Source organism: Macrobrachium rosenbergii, chromosome 12, assembly GCF_040412425.1.
Source record: "Macrobrachium rosenbergii isolate ZJJX-2024 chromosome 12, ASM4041242v1, whole genome shotgun sequence".
NCBI lineage: Eukaryota > Metazoa > Arthropoda > Malacostraca > Decapoda > Palaemonidae > Macrobrachium > Macrobrachium rosenbergii.
Window position 1 is genome coordinate 97,302,477 of NC_089752.1, and position 16,579 is coordinate 97,319,055.

The 16,579-nt window shown below is 37.7% G+C and overlaps 1 protein-coding gene across 2 annotated transcripts in view; it reads right to left on the minus strand.

Annotated features, from left to right (window-relative positions):
• Positions 1-16,579, minus strand: part of Dip-C (dipeptidase C) — a 444,612-nt gene that overhangs the window by 5,089 nt on the left and 422,944 nt on the right. For both annotated transcript variants that reach the window (XR_010854671.1, XM_067112480.1), the window contains one exon: positions 6,662-6,819. Coding sequence is in view for 1 of the 2 variants with exons in the window: in XM_067112480.1 (XP_066968581.1) it covers positions 6,662-6,819 (158 nt within the window). In the remaining variant the exon portion in view is untranslated. The remainder of the gene's footprint in view (positions 1-6,661; positions 6,820-16,579) is intronic.

The window sequence follows — 16,579 nt, forward strand, 5'->3', positions numbered from 1 at the left end:
GGTCAACTTTGACTCGACCGAAATGGTTTAAAAATGCAATTGTAAGCTAAAACTCTTACATTCTAGTAACATTCAATCATTTACCTTCATTTTGCAACAAACGAGAAGTCTCTAGCACAATATTTCGATTTATGGTGAATTTTTGAAAAAAACTTTTTCCTTACCTCCGCACGCGGTAACTCAGCTGAAAATCTCAGAATTTCTTTAGTCACCTTGTTGTAATTTTCGCACCGTTTTATATTAGGCCTTAAAGTGTTATACATGAAAATGTGTGCAATATCATGTAGAATACAACAAAAAATAACTCATGGTTGTAAATTTTATCAGTTTTGAAATATTTTCATATAAATCATGATAAATAGAAAAAATTCGACCTTTGGTCAACTTTAACTCAACTGAAATGGTCGAAAACTGCAATTGTAAGCTAAAACACTTACAGTCTTCTAATATTCAATCAATTACCTTCATTTTGCAACAAACGGGAAGTCTCTAGCACAATATTTCGATTTATGGTGAATTTTAGAAAAAAAAACTTGTTTTTATGTCCGAGAGTTACGAATTCATGCATCATTTTGTGATAATATTTTCTGTGTGTTGCTTTGATCGTTTTACAATTGGTTATATACCAAAATCATTGCAATTTAGAGTACAATACAACGAAAAAAAAAATAACTCATTAGCTTTAACTGTTTTGCTCACAGCGCAATTTGTGTACAATTATATATGAAATTTTTTTTCACGCTGTCATATATTCCAATATTTATATATGATAATGATATTTTTTTAATTTCTGATGGTTGCATACTAAACTTCAGGCAATGACTAAAAAAGGAGCAAAAAATGAACTCTTCATCTTAAAAACTAAGCGTGCTGTGATTTTTTGAAAAAAACTTTTTTTTCCGCTTCGGCGCTAACTCCCGAACGCTGCCGGCATACAATAGACAGTTTTATAAATAGAGGCTCGGCATTTAAGGGTTAATTAAAACAAATGACTAAATTTCAATTAACAATAGTAGGCCAATAATTCTTTACACAAGCATTTTATGAACAGGTCTATGTTTACTGTACAACGTTAGGTTACCGTATGAAAAATTTTCGAAGACACTACAAGCACCATAACAGCAGCAACAAAAACAAGAATAACCACAAGAAGAACTGCAATAAAACAGTTGAAAATAAGATAGGCCTATAATCCAAACATCATAAGCTGTGTAAACCAACAAAAAGACATAGGACATTATAGCTCTAAATAATTTTTTACGATCCTATTATTTCGAAATAAGATAATGTCCTTAGGAAAATTCTCAGCAAATTACACCCAGTATGACTCATATAGCCTATCATACTGCAACTTGGAGTTAAACATAAGCATAAACTAGTTTTGTGAGTGCAGTCACTGCTTGTCATCCCACCGAATGTGTATATGATTGCAATGAAATCAAGTTTATGACTAATAAAATGTAATTCAAGTGAAATCAAGTTTATGACTAATAAAATGTAGTAAAATTTCCTAAAATCAATAAGAAATCCCAGTCTGCATGGCTCTAAGACAGTCTTTGTGTTTAAATTTAGGATGGTGAACATGCCTGACAATATCAGATGGTAATTATCATTGCCCTGTAAATCAAGTGCACCAACTCAAATGCGGACATTCCTTGTGTCACCTTTGTGGTCAGGCAAACCTCATTTACGATAAACTACACTGCAGCATCACGGAACATCTGACTTCATTCATATTTTCCTATTATTTTTACAATTTTAAGGGAAATGCATATTATGATTTTATTTCAGGGGATAATTTAACATTTCCTTTTGATAATCAGCAGAATTATTTTAGTTCAGTATAACAAAGCAATCAGCTTCATGGAATGGTTGTGACACATCCAGTGAGCGGGATTTTGTTACAGTCATGAGGATCAGCAGTGCTGGATGCCACTCAACCGTCAGCTAAGAGAAATAACTAGGGTTATCTGAAAAACGGGTGATCAACTCTGTTGATTACCCAACGACTGTAAACTGACTCAAGCTGCTAAATTAGTTTGCCAGCCTGTTCCCATAGCTGATAGCTCAATGGTGTGTCTAACCATCCTCTCATGTATCTGCAATTGCCCAAAGCAATAGCAAGGCCTTTCTCTCTGTTTGGCAAAATTCTACTATGGTTATGTTGTAGCAATGGCACTACCAAGTGACCTTTCAACCATTTCTAAAAACATTCCATGATAGCAATACATCCTGCATTCCCAGAATGCTAATATGAGATGACGTGTGTTCTATGGCAAGAAAAACCAAACAAAATCAACCCTCCCATGTCCCAGCCCTCCTTCCATGCATCAGTAAATCAATGCATTTGGGTCAGTGGAGAGTTTTAGTGAACTCTTCCTAAAGGGTTCCTGTTATCGTTTCACCACGCTTGTGCCTCTCTGATCTTGTACCAAGAAAGGAGGGTGGTCACATGAAGCTGACAGTGGTGCTTCAGCATTCACAAAGTGAGAGCAGGGATCTGCCCATGTGAAAATAAAAGCTCCTGAGAGAATACAGATGGCCTAGGACAATCTGCCAAAGCAGATGTTTGTTCCTGCCAGGACAAGAATCAGCACTAATACCTCAATGAGTTTGCCTTGCTTACAAGCATACCAAGGTACCTGTCTGCTTTTTTTTGGGCATATGATACAACCTCTATCCCTTTGCCCTGCCAGACAAAAGGAAGAGGGAAAACTGTTCTAGAGGAGAAGCAGCTCAAAGGACTCCAGGAGAAACCAGCTGACTAGGTAAAACAAGTAGTGTTTATCTCCCAAAAGCCCAAGACAATATTCAGGTGAGAGATTTGTAACCACCTGCAAAGCTGTCTTCAATTCACAGCCAGGTTTCAAAACTGACAGGCCCATAGTGGAGATGTAATTTTTAGGGTTCTGATGGTAGGTACTTGAAAGTATGCATTCCTCAGAACTATCTAAGCACAAATTTGTTCTCTTTGAAAGACTACCATACAGCATGTGCCATTCCATCTAAATGTTATTATGTAGAGCAAACATCCAGTATGTTTATGCAAAATAAAGTCTGTGTTCACACTGAGAGAGAGGTATGACAGCAACAAAAGCTTCAGGGAAAGTATAGGTTAACAAACAGCTGCTCGACATAGCAGTCGAAGCCACTATCATGCAAAAGATCATACCAGTCTGGCTGAACAGATCATCCCGGCACTCAAACTTACCACAAAAGGATGTCTGTTGTACACCACAAGCAAACCCACACATCCATTTAGTCTGATGTCTGTATGGCTACTGAAAGGAGGAGGTGGCACTGATTCAACTACACTTGCCTAGAGAGGCAAAGGAGACAAGTCATCGTACATGAGCAAAGAATTTCACTGTCAGCACGCACTCCGCCACCTGGCATTACTTAAGGTTCTTTACAATGTCCCTTTGGCCCCTAGCTGCAACCCCTTTCATTCCTTTTAGTATACCTTAGTTCATATTCTCTTTCTTCCATCTTACTTTCTACCCTCTCCTAATAATTCTTTCAACATTATATTCAGTGCTGAATGACCTCATAGGTCCCAGCACTTGGCTTTTGGCATAAATTTTATATTCCAATTTAATTCCAATCCACCACTGGCACACACAAGATCCGCTGGTTGAGCAGGTGACTAACGAATAAGCTGGGATGTCTAGAATCCCAACAGGAAAAGTAATCTGCATACTAGTCCTCAGACCAGGTACACGCAGGATTGTACAACAATACCACCTTTGATGCAAGCATGATCTAAAACCAAGTACACACCTAGGCATGTATCCAGGTAGTCTATGCTACACAAGTTCTATTGACTATGTACCCAAGAGACACAGGAGGGGGTTCTCAAAAGAGAACTTACCTGAAGAGAATACTTAGTAACATCCACACTCCAAAGAGCATGCACATGTAGAGCAAGAAGGTAGCATTAGCTCCCCCTCTGAACCTCCAGGTGGCAAGGGGGTGACCCTTACAGAGTGTGAGCACCTTGCACATGCTGAACAAACAGCTTGTGTGTTACCCCCCGCCATGTGTCTCTTCAGAGGCCAGGGGGAAGGAGGGTGAAAGTCCCAAACATCCATGAGTGCTCAGTCCTGAGACCAAGCACATGCAGAGTTAACAGGAAAAGCAGGCTTTTAATGATAATCTCTCTGTCCTGCCAGAGGCTAAACAATCACCCACAGGTGACTGAGAGCCTCCACTTCCCTTCAAAAAGGGAGAATGTTCGTGCGAAACTCTCATGCGAAACTCAAAAGACTTCTTGCAGGAGGTGTCAATGGCAAGGGGTAAGTGGTGGATAGACAGTGATTCTCCTAATATGAGTCTTGCTTCCTCCCTGAAGTAGCTGCAGTAGTCCTAGGAAGGAAGACTGCTATTAGAGATTCAACCACATTGAACTCCTAGTTGTTATAGCAAAAGCAAGCCATGTCCCAAGTGCTGCACAACAGCCAACACAGCAGGTGGCATCATAAGGTTGCGGCAACTGCAGACCTCACAGATGACATTGTATGATTAGGTGTATGAGTCTCCCCTCCCATGATACTTCCACTTTCCTTAGAAGGGGTGTAACCAGGAAAGGAGTTGGAAAGGCTTCGGCAGTGAAGGGGAAGAGGTAGGCTAACACTTGTACATCACCTCTTCTACCAGTCACCTCCCAACAGCAGTAAAAGTCTCCCTTACATCAGCAAAAAAAAATGAACTCTTTAAAATTACCAGTTATTTTTAATTTACTCAGTATACTTAGGCTGTAAGTACTTCAACAAATATTACAAATGGTGTTTACCAATTCCTTTTTACTTAATTAAAATTTGACTGCAAATGTGTACATGTCTTTTGGTTATTGTTCACATGAAATGTTGGTTAACATGCTAAGAGATTAAGATTTAGTGGCCCTAGTTTAAACTGAATTCTAAAGATTCACCCTCTGGTGATCTGATGACACGAAACTGCATCAATAAATTTTTTGCCATAAGTGCTCCGATGACGCGATTTCCACTTCATCCGTACGTTATTTTTGGGGGAAATTCACCAAAAAAAAAAAACCAGTCATCCGAAGAACACGAGGACTGCGCCACTGCCTGGGCAGATCTTGGACCTACAAGAAAACATAAACAGGAAACCGATAGGTATCGCGCATGCAACGCAATCCTCCCCCAACTCAAGCAGTTCACCTCCTGTTTTGACCGAGTTCAGCACGTCTTTTTAGCACTCACGTTTTTTGCTTTTGCTTTTCTTATTGTTATAAAAGTGTTTGCAAGTGATTGTTGAGTATTTTTAATAATATTTCAAGTGTTTTTCAATAAGATAAATAGTGAAGATTTACAGAGTAATTATGAAAAATCTCAGCGTATATATATGCGCGTTGAATGCCGTAGTATGGCCGGAATTTATGCATACGTAGATAATTTTTTTGTACGCCTGTTTGTGCATCTGTAAATAACTTCAGTGTGCATGTATTATATATCATTCAAATGGCCATTCTTTGTACTTTATCGTGCTGAACAGCAAAATGTAAAAATATCAACGTTTCTATATGATAATTGTTGCTGTATATTTTCTTAGAAAAAAAAAATTGTCCGTAATCTAACAACAATTGTTCAATTTTATTCTAACAATACATATATCTTTCTTTTGAGTTTTATAGGAAATTTACTCAGCTTTCTAATGCCACCTTTATTTTTTTTCCATCTTTATTCCTTACTTAGGTAAGATACGAAACGTCAACATAAGTAGATTGGAAAATCTGAAAATTGCACTCTGTAAAAAATTAGCATTTTTTAATCAGTAACAGCTAATTAGCAAAAACATTTAGAGCAAAATGATTGCTTCCACGTGAAAGTTCAAACATTTCCACACAATTTATAAAATAAATTCCCCAAACCTAATCATTATATTTTTTATGATTATTTAAAAAAATTATGATTTTCCTTAAAAATTTCACGTTCATCATGTCTTTTTTATTATTTCTAAGCCTTGCAAAGATTTTCTGATTGCTTTAGGAAAAAATTCAATCACTTGCCGACATCATAAAACAAACCAAAAGCATATATCAGTTTTAGTTTGGACGTATCGATTTTTACAAAAAACTTTTCCGCGGGAGCCCCACTTTTCCCTCCACGGCATAAGTCGCTTACCAGGTAGCGCTATAGGAACCCCCATAAGCAGTAGAGGGTTAAAGAATTTCTTGAATTATTATGAGAATATTTAGACATTTTTCCTCTACAATGTGAGATAAATAAATGCTATACACTAAAGCTTTCACCAATGCAGCTAACCTGTACAAATGCTGCTTGGGAGAAAAAATTACAAAAGCGGGGGTTCCGTTCTTCTACCGCGTCGTAACGAAAATCGGAGCCGGAACATCGTCGAAAATCGTCAATCATAAACCTTACTTTTAATGCTCTATTGAAAACGATGTTGCATTATTATTGAGTTTTACATAAAAAAACCTTCAAATTATGATTAAATTTCAATCTTGTCTAATTTTGATGAATATATATTTCGTAAACCGGGGACTTATTAACATTGCAAGAGATGTAAACAATCTTGTCTAATTTGATGAATATATTTAAATTATGGTTACTTTTTAAATGAAAACCTGAATACAACTGATACAATGATATTAACACTGAAGGGTAGCATTCAAACTTACGTCCTTGGAATAGTGCCTCCTGATAAATCTTCCATGCCAGTTGCAGTTACTACAATATCATCCTCAATTCTCACGCCTCCAAAACCACGGAAACGTTGGATCACCTCTGGCACTAAAAATTGAGCTTGTTCTGGGTTGTTCAAGGCCTGATTTAACAGCTGGAAACATAAGTGTCACTACAATTAATTATGTTTATAAAACCAGTTCATCATAATCTGTTCATGCTACTGACAAAGAAACATTTGTACGCCACACTAATGGTGACTTAAAGGGATATTACCTTGGGATATTCTTCAGAGTTAATCCAGAAAAGATACTGTTAAAGAGACAATGTTTATTCTTGAAAACTGAGACCCTTTTCAGAAAATTCAAAATAACACTACCAGTAACATGGATGCATTCTTTGTAAGTTTTACTTGTGAGATATGAAAGGCCACATACAGAAAGTGAAATTTAAGGATCTGGACTAATGTTGAGTCCTCAGAACATACCCCTCAAAAATATAGTGCATATACAGTAATGTATAAATAGCGCAAGACAACCAAAGTGGAGAATGTTCCACATTTACAATTTTCCCAACAAAAATGTATATGCAAAATGATAATGACCAATACTCCTATGAAGGGAAGTACTGTTAAAAAATGAGGGAATTTGAAAGCATCTGAGAAGGGAAATGAAGACTAAAGGCCACCAATAATGTTCAGGCATACTTGCATAGGTCTGCCTGTACTTGCAGACCTGTGCAGGTATACCTTCACCACTAATGATAGTTTTTTTTATCAGTTCTCTGTAGTTGCCACGGCATCAACATATGATGCTCTAGCAATAATTGGCTTGCTGATAGCAACATACAATAAGATATGCCTAAAAAAAGATGTCCAGTAAAGGAGTGGCTCTTATTCATTTGTAACATATGTTAATAATGAATGAATATTCATAATCTACTATTGTTTTATTTTGTTCTATCACTAAGTTCAATAGTATTTTGTTCAAATTTTAAAACTGAAATTATGTACATGATGCATATCCGAACAGATGCACATAGGTCTATTCTTAATTTACATTACTTTGCTACATTTAAATTTATTCTACTTTAAAAACTGACTTACATACACTGTATGGTTTATGACTATCACTAAATATACAGTGCTATACTTGTCAACAGCAGAATCAGTCTTCTTTAATTTTGTGACTACCGGTAATTTAGAATATGCAGCCCCCATTTTTTTTAATCTGTTATGATAATCTTTGAATTTTACCTGCCCCCAAAAAGGCTCATTCTTATAAGCTGCAATGAAATCTTCAAGACATTCAGGAATGAGGCTGCCACTTGCAGCCTTCAATATACACAATTATTCTCCCTGTAGAAAAATTGCAAAATTATAAATAGATTTTAATCTGGCATCCCATCAATTATTAAAAAATAAATAACTCTGATACATCATTAATTTAGGTATAAAACTTTTAGATTTAATAAAGTTCTGCACTTTCTCTTTCTGACTGGAACATACTCTTCATCCGAGAACAGGAGGACAACTGAGCAAAGAAGGTAGCCTTCCCACACTAATGCTCAGTCACGCCTGCACAGGTCATTTTGACACAGGCATATTGATTGAGAAAAACTATTTGCTCAGGTCACCTGCACAGGTAGAAAAAACTGTGCAGGTTGTCCACATATGTCCACTAATGTTCAGGTGTGCCTGCACAGTATACCCGAACATTAGTGGCAGTTTTAAGCAATAATAAAAATAGATAAAGATTTACAAGAAATATCAAGCCCTGTCTACAACACAAACACTTTATAAATCACTTTTTTTGTTTATTGTCAGACTAGGGTATTCCAATAAAGGTAAGCAGTCTCTGTTTCAGTCACAATTTCATGAGAAAGAAACATTGTAATTCCTGTGCCTCCAACATGTATAGCCAATGACTATTTGCTACCAAATTCTACAGTATTTTCCATTGTAACTGTTTGGTGGACATCAGCTAATGACTACTGTGTAAAATTCTAGAATCTACACTAAACAAAAGGGAAAAGTTTTAAAGCAAGTATGAAAACTTGATAAGTCATACATGAATAACCAAAAGCAAAATGTCCTAGATGAACTTATTTTCAAAATTAAGTTTTTTGATAGCACAGTCGCTTGTTTCATCCTCAAGGAGTTACCTTCCATGGTCTACCAGAGCTCCATGGTGACCAAACTAATATCAAAGAATTCTCTTCTAGTTGGTCTTTTTGGCCAGGTATTGTGTTGTAATGATTAACATTATAACACCTGATGGAGTATGTAATGGACTCAAAAGTTAAGAGGGCACTTTTCTTATCTTCAGCGAAGCTGAACCCAGTTTTTCCAACGTCAAAAGAACCTGCAAGAAAGAGAAGTGACCATTGTGCATACGCATCCACCCTCTTGTTTACGACCCGGTGTTAAAAGACCAAGGAGCCATTATCTCTTCTTGGTCTATAGCAAACGGTTCACGTCATTACTTTTTTCTCCATTTTCATTATCGAGGATCATGGAAACATCAAAAATAGCAAGATAAGCACTTAATATTAACTTCCAGTTAAAAGTTTTAGTTTTAAACTTTTGGAATTGATAATTTGTGTGTTAAAGCCGGAATCTGGCTCGCTGATTGCTAGCCTACCCAGTTTCGTAAAGTGTTGATTGCTACCTAGTTTCGTAAAGTGAAAATTGTTTTAAATTCTAACTAAATGTTTTAACCAAAAGAAATGTTCCAAAACTTATTATTAATATAAAAAACCCTTTCAGATTATAAGATGTCTACAATAATCTAGGCAGTAAGTGAGAATGATTCAGACTACATTAATAGTGGCTGTTGTCTGTAGCCTATGTCCTTGGATTACGTATCCTAAGAGGCCTAACTTAGACTGAGGAACCTAGGATCAGATCATAACAATATCTGGGCAAAATAAATTGATAGCCTAATAACAAGGCTACATATTAGTATAAATTTTTTCCCTTTTATATAAACCTGTGCACTAGAGAATGAGCTAAATAATCCAGGACTAGCCTAGGCATTACCTTATACCAAGTTAAGTGATAACTTTTCACAAAACATCCCATTTTTGGACTAAATCGTTAGCCCAGACCATGTAACCTAGGACTAGATGAAATAATAATTAGGACTAGATGAAATAGTAATCTGTGCTGAATGAGATGGTAACCTAGCCTTAAGGTTACATACTAAGGTAAGCTAATTGTGTTTTATGTAACCCATACACTTGAGTGGGAATTAAATAATCCAGATTAGGCAGTGGCCTAGATTAGAGCAAGTTATAGCCTGGCTATAAGGTTGCACATTAGTGATTATTGTTTTATATAGTAGACCAAATAGCCTAGGATTAGATAAAAACAATAACCTGAACAATAAGCTGGGTTAGACAAAAAATAGTAGACTAACTACAGTATAAGGTCACACATTAGTAAATTTTCTGTTTTCATATAGCCCCAGCCTTCTGCCCCTTCACTTTCAAAAATATTAATTATGTGAATACAAATTTTTAGAATTTGTAGTGACTGAAAACAAGAGACAATGGCAGAATTAAAATCATATGCCACGGTCATCCCAGTTTCCGGATATTCTACCAAGGAATGGACAAATCACCCTTTACCAGGTCAACGAAAAATGGATCTCTACCTCTATTTTGAATAAGACCCAAGTTGCTCACCAAGTAGTCCCAGCCTTCTGTCCCTTCACTTTCAAAATTATTAATCATGTGAAGATGGATTTTCAGAATTTGTAGTGAATAAAAACAAGAGACAATGGCAGAATTAAAACCATCAGCCACAGTCATCCCAGTTTTGGGAAATTCCACCAAGGAATGGGCAATGCTGCAACTCCCTTTTTAAAGGAAAAAGCTCCCTTTAGATATAGGTACACAGCAGTTTGGGGCCCCCTATGAGAAGACTCTAAGAGGGGACAGCCTTGTCAGAATTTTATGCTAGGCTCCGACTCCTTAGTATTATAACCTCTACCACTTTGCTGGAAGTTGCCACCTAATGGCTTCCACATGATCCCAGGATAATTTTTGCTGTTGAGGCCAAAAGTCTTATGAGAACCTGATGGGAAGCACTCTGTGACTTCCTAAAATGGTGCATAAAAGTGCGAATGGAGGCACTGGAGAGCTCCACCAAATCACTCTCCAATGTCACTGCATTATTGCATTCAAACCCTTTCTGTAAGGACTGTTTGAGGAGTCTGCTGTGGCTCAACTCCACGAGCATGCCTGCCAACAGAATTGTACAATGTATGCTCTTCTGGGAAAAGGGGAATTCAGGAAACAAAGAACAACCCAAAATTTCCCTTTAGACAACCCCAAAATGTCTCACTTTGATAAAAAATCATATAAGCCTTCAGTCACTCCCAAAAGTTTTTCTCAAAACACAGGTATGTGGTCAGAATGGACAACTGCCTACAAAGGGACAACAACAACAGCAAGGACATCCTTTTTCACAAGGTCCAAAAACTATCTAATAGAGGGAAAAAGGAAAAACAACACTTGGAATGTCTATCAAAGGTGAAGGCAGAGGAGGAGGCAGATACCAAGAGGAATTATTATTGGTTGGGGGTCAGCTTCGACAACATCACAGACAACGGAAGTTTTCCCTGTGGGGGGACAGCATTATTTATATGTGCAGAAAGGCCCTGTTAATGGGGCCCATAGAGAAACATGCGTATATTTGCCACCAAGTACCGTATTTGAGGAGCGTATAAGACGCACTTTTTAATCAAAAATGGCCTAAAAATCCCCTGCGTCCTATGTACATAATGTAGGGAAAATTTTGGCCGAAATTATACATGAAACGTCACGTAGATGTTGTAGCCTAGCCTAACATTCTGTTATCCTAATAACCTATTAAAAACCAAAGTTGATTATAATTATTTATCATTAATGCTAGTATTATAATCAATATCTACGTTGTTATTATCGATATTTTCATTAAAATGTGGTTCGCATTCCACATTTACAGACTTACTGTACATCGTGTGCCACCTATTGGTGATTATCTCGAGAGCTTTACGGATAACAAGGCTGAAAGAGTAAATTCCAGAGCTTGACTGCATACTTTTATAATATATAATGGATATATATAACATATAATACCGTAGGTAACATCTTTATTAATGTTTTTGTTGATTCTGCCGGCAAGAAACAATGTTTACAAATGAATGTGTTGCAATCTATTGGTAAACCTATGAGGTAGCTTTCAGCAGCAGACGATACATTCGATATGTAAACGGGCTGATTGTATAATACATATTTTGATAAATATAAATATGGTAAATAACTTCTTTATTAATGTTTTGTTGATTCTGTTGGTAAGAAACAATATGCATATGATAACCTAATACTACAGTTTTACTTACCAAAATCATATGAGCATAGGCTAGGAAACCTTATTTTTTTTTCCCTCAATGTCCTGCTGAAATTGGGAGTCGTCCTATGCAGACATCGTCTTATGGCCGTCAAATACATGCGTCTCTTCAGTGTCCTCAAAAAGGATCCCTCCAAAAGAAGAGTGATCCTCAACCAATCAACACTGAACAAGCACATTGTCTGCCAAAAATTTCAGATAATTACCATTGCCTAAGTACATTGAATCATTTTGAAAGGGACTTAGACAGTTTCTATAGATCTGAAAGATGCATACTGGCACATCTCTATAGCCGTTCCCTTCCGTCACTTCCTAAGGTTCCAGATAGGAAAAGATACATACAGATTCAAAGTCATGCCCTTTGGGCTAAACATTGCCTAAAGAATATTTTACAAAATTAGCAACAGTATTCAATAGAGAACTCAAACAAAAAGATCTGGGGGCCCACAACAAAAGAGTGCTTGAAAAACCTAAGAGCAATGGTCAACAGACTACAGTGCAATCAAAAGGTTTTATAATAAATTTGAAAACATCCTGCCTCACACCCAGCAGACACTTTCAGTGGCTGGGAATGTGTTAGGATACTCTTCACGGCCTATTGTCTCTCCCCATCATACTCAAAACAGAATAAGGAAAGTCCTCAAAAAGTTCCTTGCACAGCCAAGAGTTTCCAGATGGCAATCACAACGTATTAAGGGTCTACTGCAGTTCTCATTAGTAATAGATCCAATACTCAGATTGCAACTAAAAATGTGAACAAAGTCTGGCTATCGCATGCAAGAAAAAAGATGCGAGACCGACCTCATCAAAGGATTAAAAGAGTTGGGGAGACACTTTGGCCTTGGATCCGGAAGGAATCTCTGGCGAAACAGGTCACCCTGACTCCTCCGTCTGTATGAGTGACAATAAACACAGATGCCTCATTGACAGGTTGGGAGGACATTGGGAGGATCGTCAGGTGGCAGGGAGGTGATCAGCTACTCAGGAATTTTTATATCAATTTCCTGTAGCTGATGGCTGTCTTTTTGTTTCTCAAAAAACTCAAACCTCCAGAAGAGACAGACAACATAAATACAGTATCCTACATCAAGAGGTTGGGATCATGCTCACCTCCTCTCAATATGGTAATGCTAGCCATCCTTTAGATGGCGCAAGCAAGGAGGTGGCACATGTCTACAATTCATCTCACAAGGGGTCTCATTGTAATAGCAGACTCTCTTATCAAGGAAAACGACAGCCTCAACAGAGTGGATGTTGAACAACCACTCTTTTTAAACAATAGCCCGCATGCTTCCACAACCAGAAGTAGACCTGTTCGCCACGTACTAGAACCACAAACTCATAATACATGTGTCTCCGAACCTCGATAGTCAAGCAACAGCAAGAGATGCCTTCCTAAAGACTGGAACAAGGGGAAGACAATATCTTTTCCTTCTACTGTCCTAGATTTCAAAGGTTTTGAGCAAACTTCTGACCTTCAAAGGAACAATTGACCTAATAGACCCAAATTGGCCAAACAGGCATTGGTTCCTAATACTTCAACAATGGACGAAAAGATCAATTCCACTATCATCCGCCGTTCTATCCCAGACAGTAGGAGGGAAAGTCATTTACACGTCCTCCTTTCTGAGCCGAGACCTTCATGTATAGAATCTTTAAAAATATCCATCATGATAATTACTCACCCAACGTTGCTAGGTACTTCGTGCAAAAACTATGGACATCGTCTATCAGGCAATACCAGCCCTTATGGAAGATATGGTTAGGTTATATCCATACTGAGAGCCCAGTTGAGTTCTACAAAAACACTTTTTATTTTTCTTATAGATCCTTTTGAAGACAAATGCCTTCGGTTACAACAGTCATGGCATACAAGGCTGCATTAATGGAACCCTTGCTTTATGGATTCAGGATTGACTCCAGTATAGAAGTTGTCACTTCCCTTCTGCAGTCTTTTGCTCTACAAGGCCCACTCCTGAAAGGCTTCCAATTACTTGGTCCCTGAACAAGGTGCTTAGACTTCTATCAACCCCTCAATTCAGTGGACCCAGTACAACCACAATGCACATGCTACAAAAGGTGATCTTCTTGATTGCATTAGCATCAGGAGCTCATACAGTATTAGTGAACTGGGCTCTCTTAGATGGGGACGATGCACCATGCAAATAGCTGACCATCAATTATTATTGTCCCCTGGCCCATCATTCCTGACCAAGAATAAGGATCCTTTAAAAAGGAAATCTATTCTTATAAGAAAACTCAATTTAGCAGACAAGACATTATGACCTGTTCAAGCAGTTAAGGTTTACCTAGAAGTCACTGCAAACATCCCAGAAGGTCCTATTTTCCTGCACCTTAGCACAAACTAACCACTCTCCTACAAGGGCTGAGAATGATTGTAGTGTTTCTCATTAAAAAGGCAAATCCACACTCATTTCCTAGGTCACATGATGTTAGGAAAGTAAGTATGTTGTTGGCCTTCTTCAGAAATGTCTCTTTCGAAGAAGTCTCCGAATGTACAGGGTGGTCATCAGTTAAATTATTGCCACGTGCTCAAACAAATTTGACAACACTGTGTATCAGTCAGTAGGTGGCATGGTTAGTCTTAACCCCTAGGTGCTACGGCAGAAAACCAGGGGTCTTATTGGCGGTGAGTGTGCTAACTATCGCTGGGAGAGGGGCGACAGTACTGCAACCAAACCCAGCTTGCTTAGGTAAGCCACTGTAGAACTACAACCTAAAACGTAAGTTTGTGTATAGTTTCTTGTTCCTTGGTACCAAAACCTGAAGAGTATTTGGAATAAAGAATGTGACTTGAAATCTGTGGCTTGATCTCAGACCAGAAATGTTATTTCCTTTGGGGTGTTGAGATTAAAAAGTGAGAGCTTAAGCCTTTTTCGTCACCTGCCATTTTCTTTGTAAAGCTCCTTGAGGGCGAAACAAGCGACTACACTATCAAAAAACAGGTTTTGACGTAGGAAAAGCTATTTTTGGTAGTTGCTGTTGAGTCCTCAAAATCCTCCCACATCCCTGACGAATAGGCACAGGATTTGTGCAAGGGATCATCCTGCAATGTCCAACAGAGTAATGGCTCCTTGGTCTTTTAACGGCCCAGTTGTAAACAAAGAGGGCAGATGCGCATGTGCAATAGTTACTACTCTTTATTGCAGGTTCTTTTGACATTGGAAAAACTGGGTTCAGCTTTGCTGAAGATAAGGGAAAGTGCCCTCTTATCTCCAAGTCCATTACATACTCCATCACGTGTTATATAATGTTAATCATTGCAACAAAATACCTGGCCAAAAAGACCAACTAGAAGAGAATTCTTTGATATTAGTTTGGTCACCATGGAGCTCTGGTAGACCATGGAAAGTAACTCCTTGAGGACTCAACAGCGACTACCAAAAATAGGTTTTTCCTACGTCAAAACCTGTTTTTTCATACTAAAATAAGCTAGGGTGTTCAAAAGATGGTATCCATGCCTTATAAAAATGACTTTGCAATGTGCACTGAGAATATCCCTCTCTTTATCCATAAAGGGGTAAAAGAAGAAATTAAAGAATAACACGAATTACAGCTAACATCACTTCTCTAGCATTATATGGTAACCATGGCAATTACAATTGACATAACTAAGTAGATAAAGTTCACTACTAGGGCCACTAAGTTCACTGATCCTCATCACTCGCATTTGTCTCCACTGAGACTGATGCTCATCTAAGAGGAAGACTGTTTATTGATGATTTTCTTGCTAACACTGCACATTTCTGAGCAGTATAGCATGTGCAAGGCAAGGACACATGAAATTAAGGTATGGTTATGATGAAGAGCAGGTTTCAGAGCTTTATAGAAGGCTGACAGCTGACGATGATGAACTGTCATAATTTTGTCAAGACACTTGGACCATGGATATGGAAATGGTTATTTCCTGTATGGAAAAAAAAAGCCAGTGACTTCAGTGATTACTTATGGGATGGGAACATACCCCAAATCTTACAAAGATGAAGAATGGGAATACAGTAGTACAGCAATAATATTTGAGATGTAGATGATACATTTATAATGGGTTACAATAGTGCAGAATTTAATAACTGTTACAGGAAAAGTAAATAACATCTCTGGGGAAACACTAATTCACATCTTAACCTGAGGAACTGACTTCAAGAATAGTAGCTATATAAGACTTGAACAGTATACCTGGAAAAACTGCAGTTTTTCTATGGTACCTTGCATGGTGTTTGTAAGAAATGCCATGAATGATCAAGAATAAAGACAGAAATCCTGGGGAACGCAATTAAATAGGTATAATAATGTATACGAACAAGTAGCTGGTGATTGTGTACCTCTGAAATAACTAGTGACAAATATACATCTACGATGAAGTACCAACTTACCATGGCTTTAGGTTGACATGTGACAATTTCCTTAATTTTATGTACATTAACAATTTTGTATGAATAGAATCTAATACCTCCACTCTGATTACCTAGCAGCATATATCACAAATGAAATCCCAGTC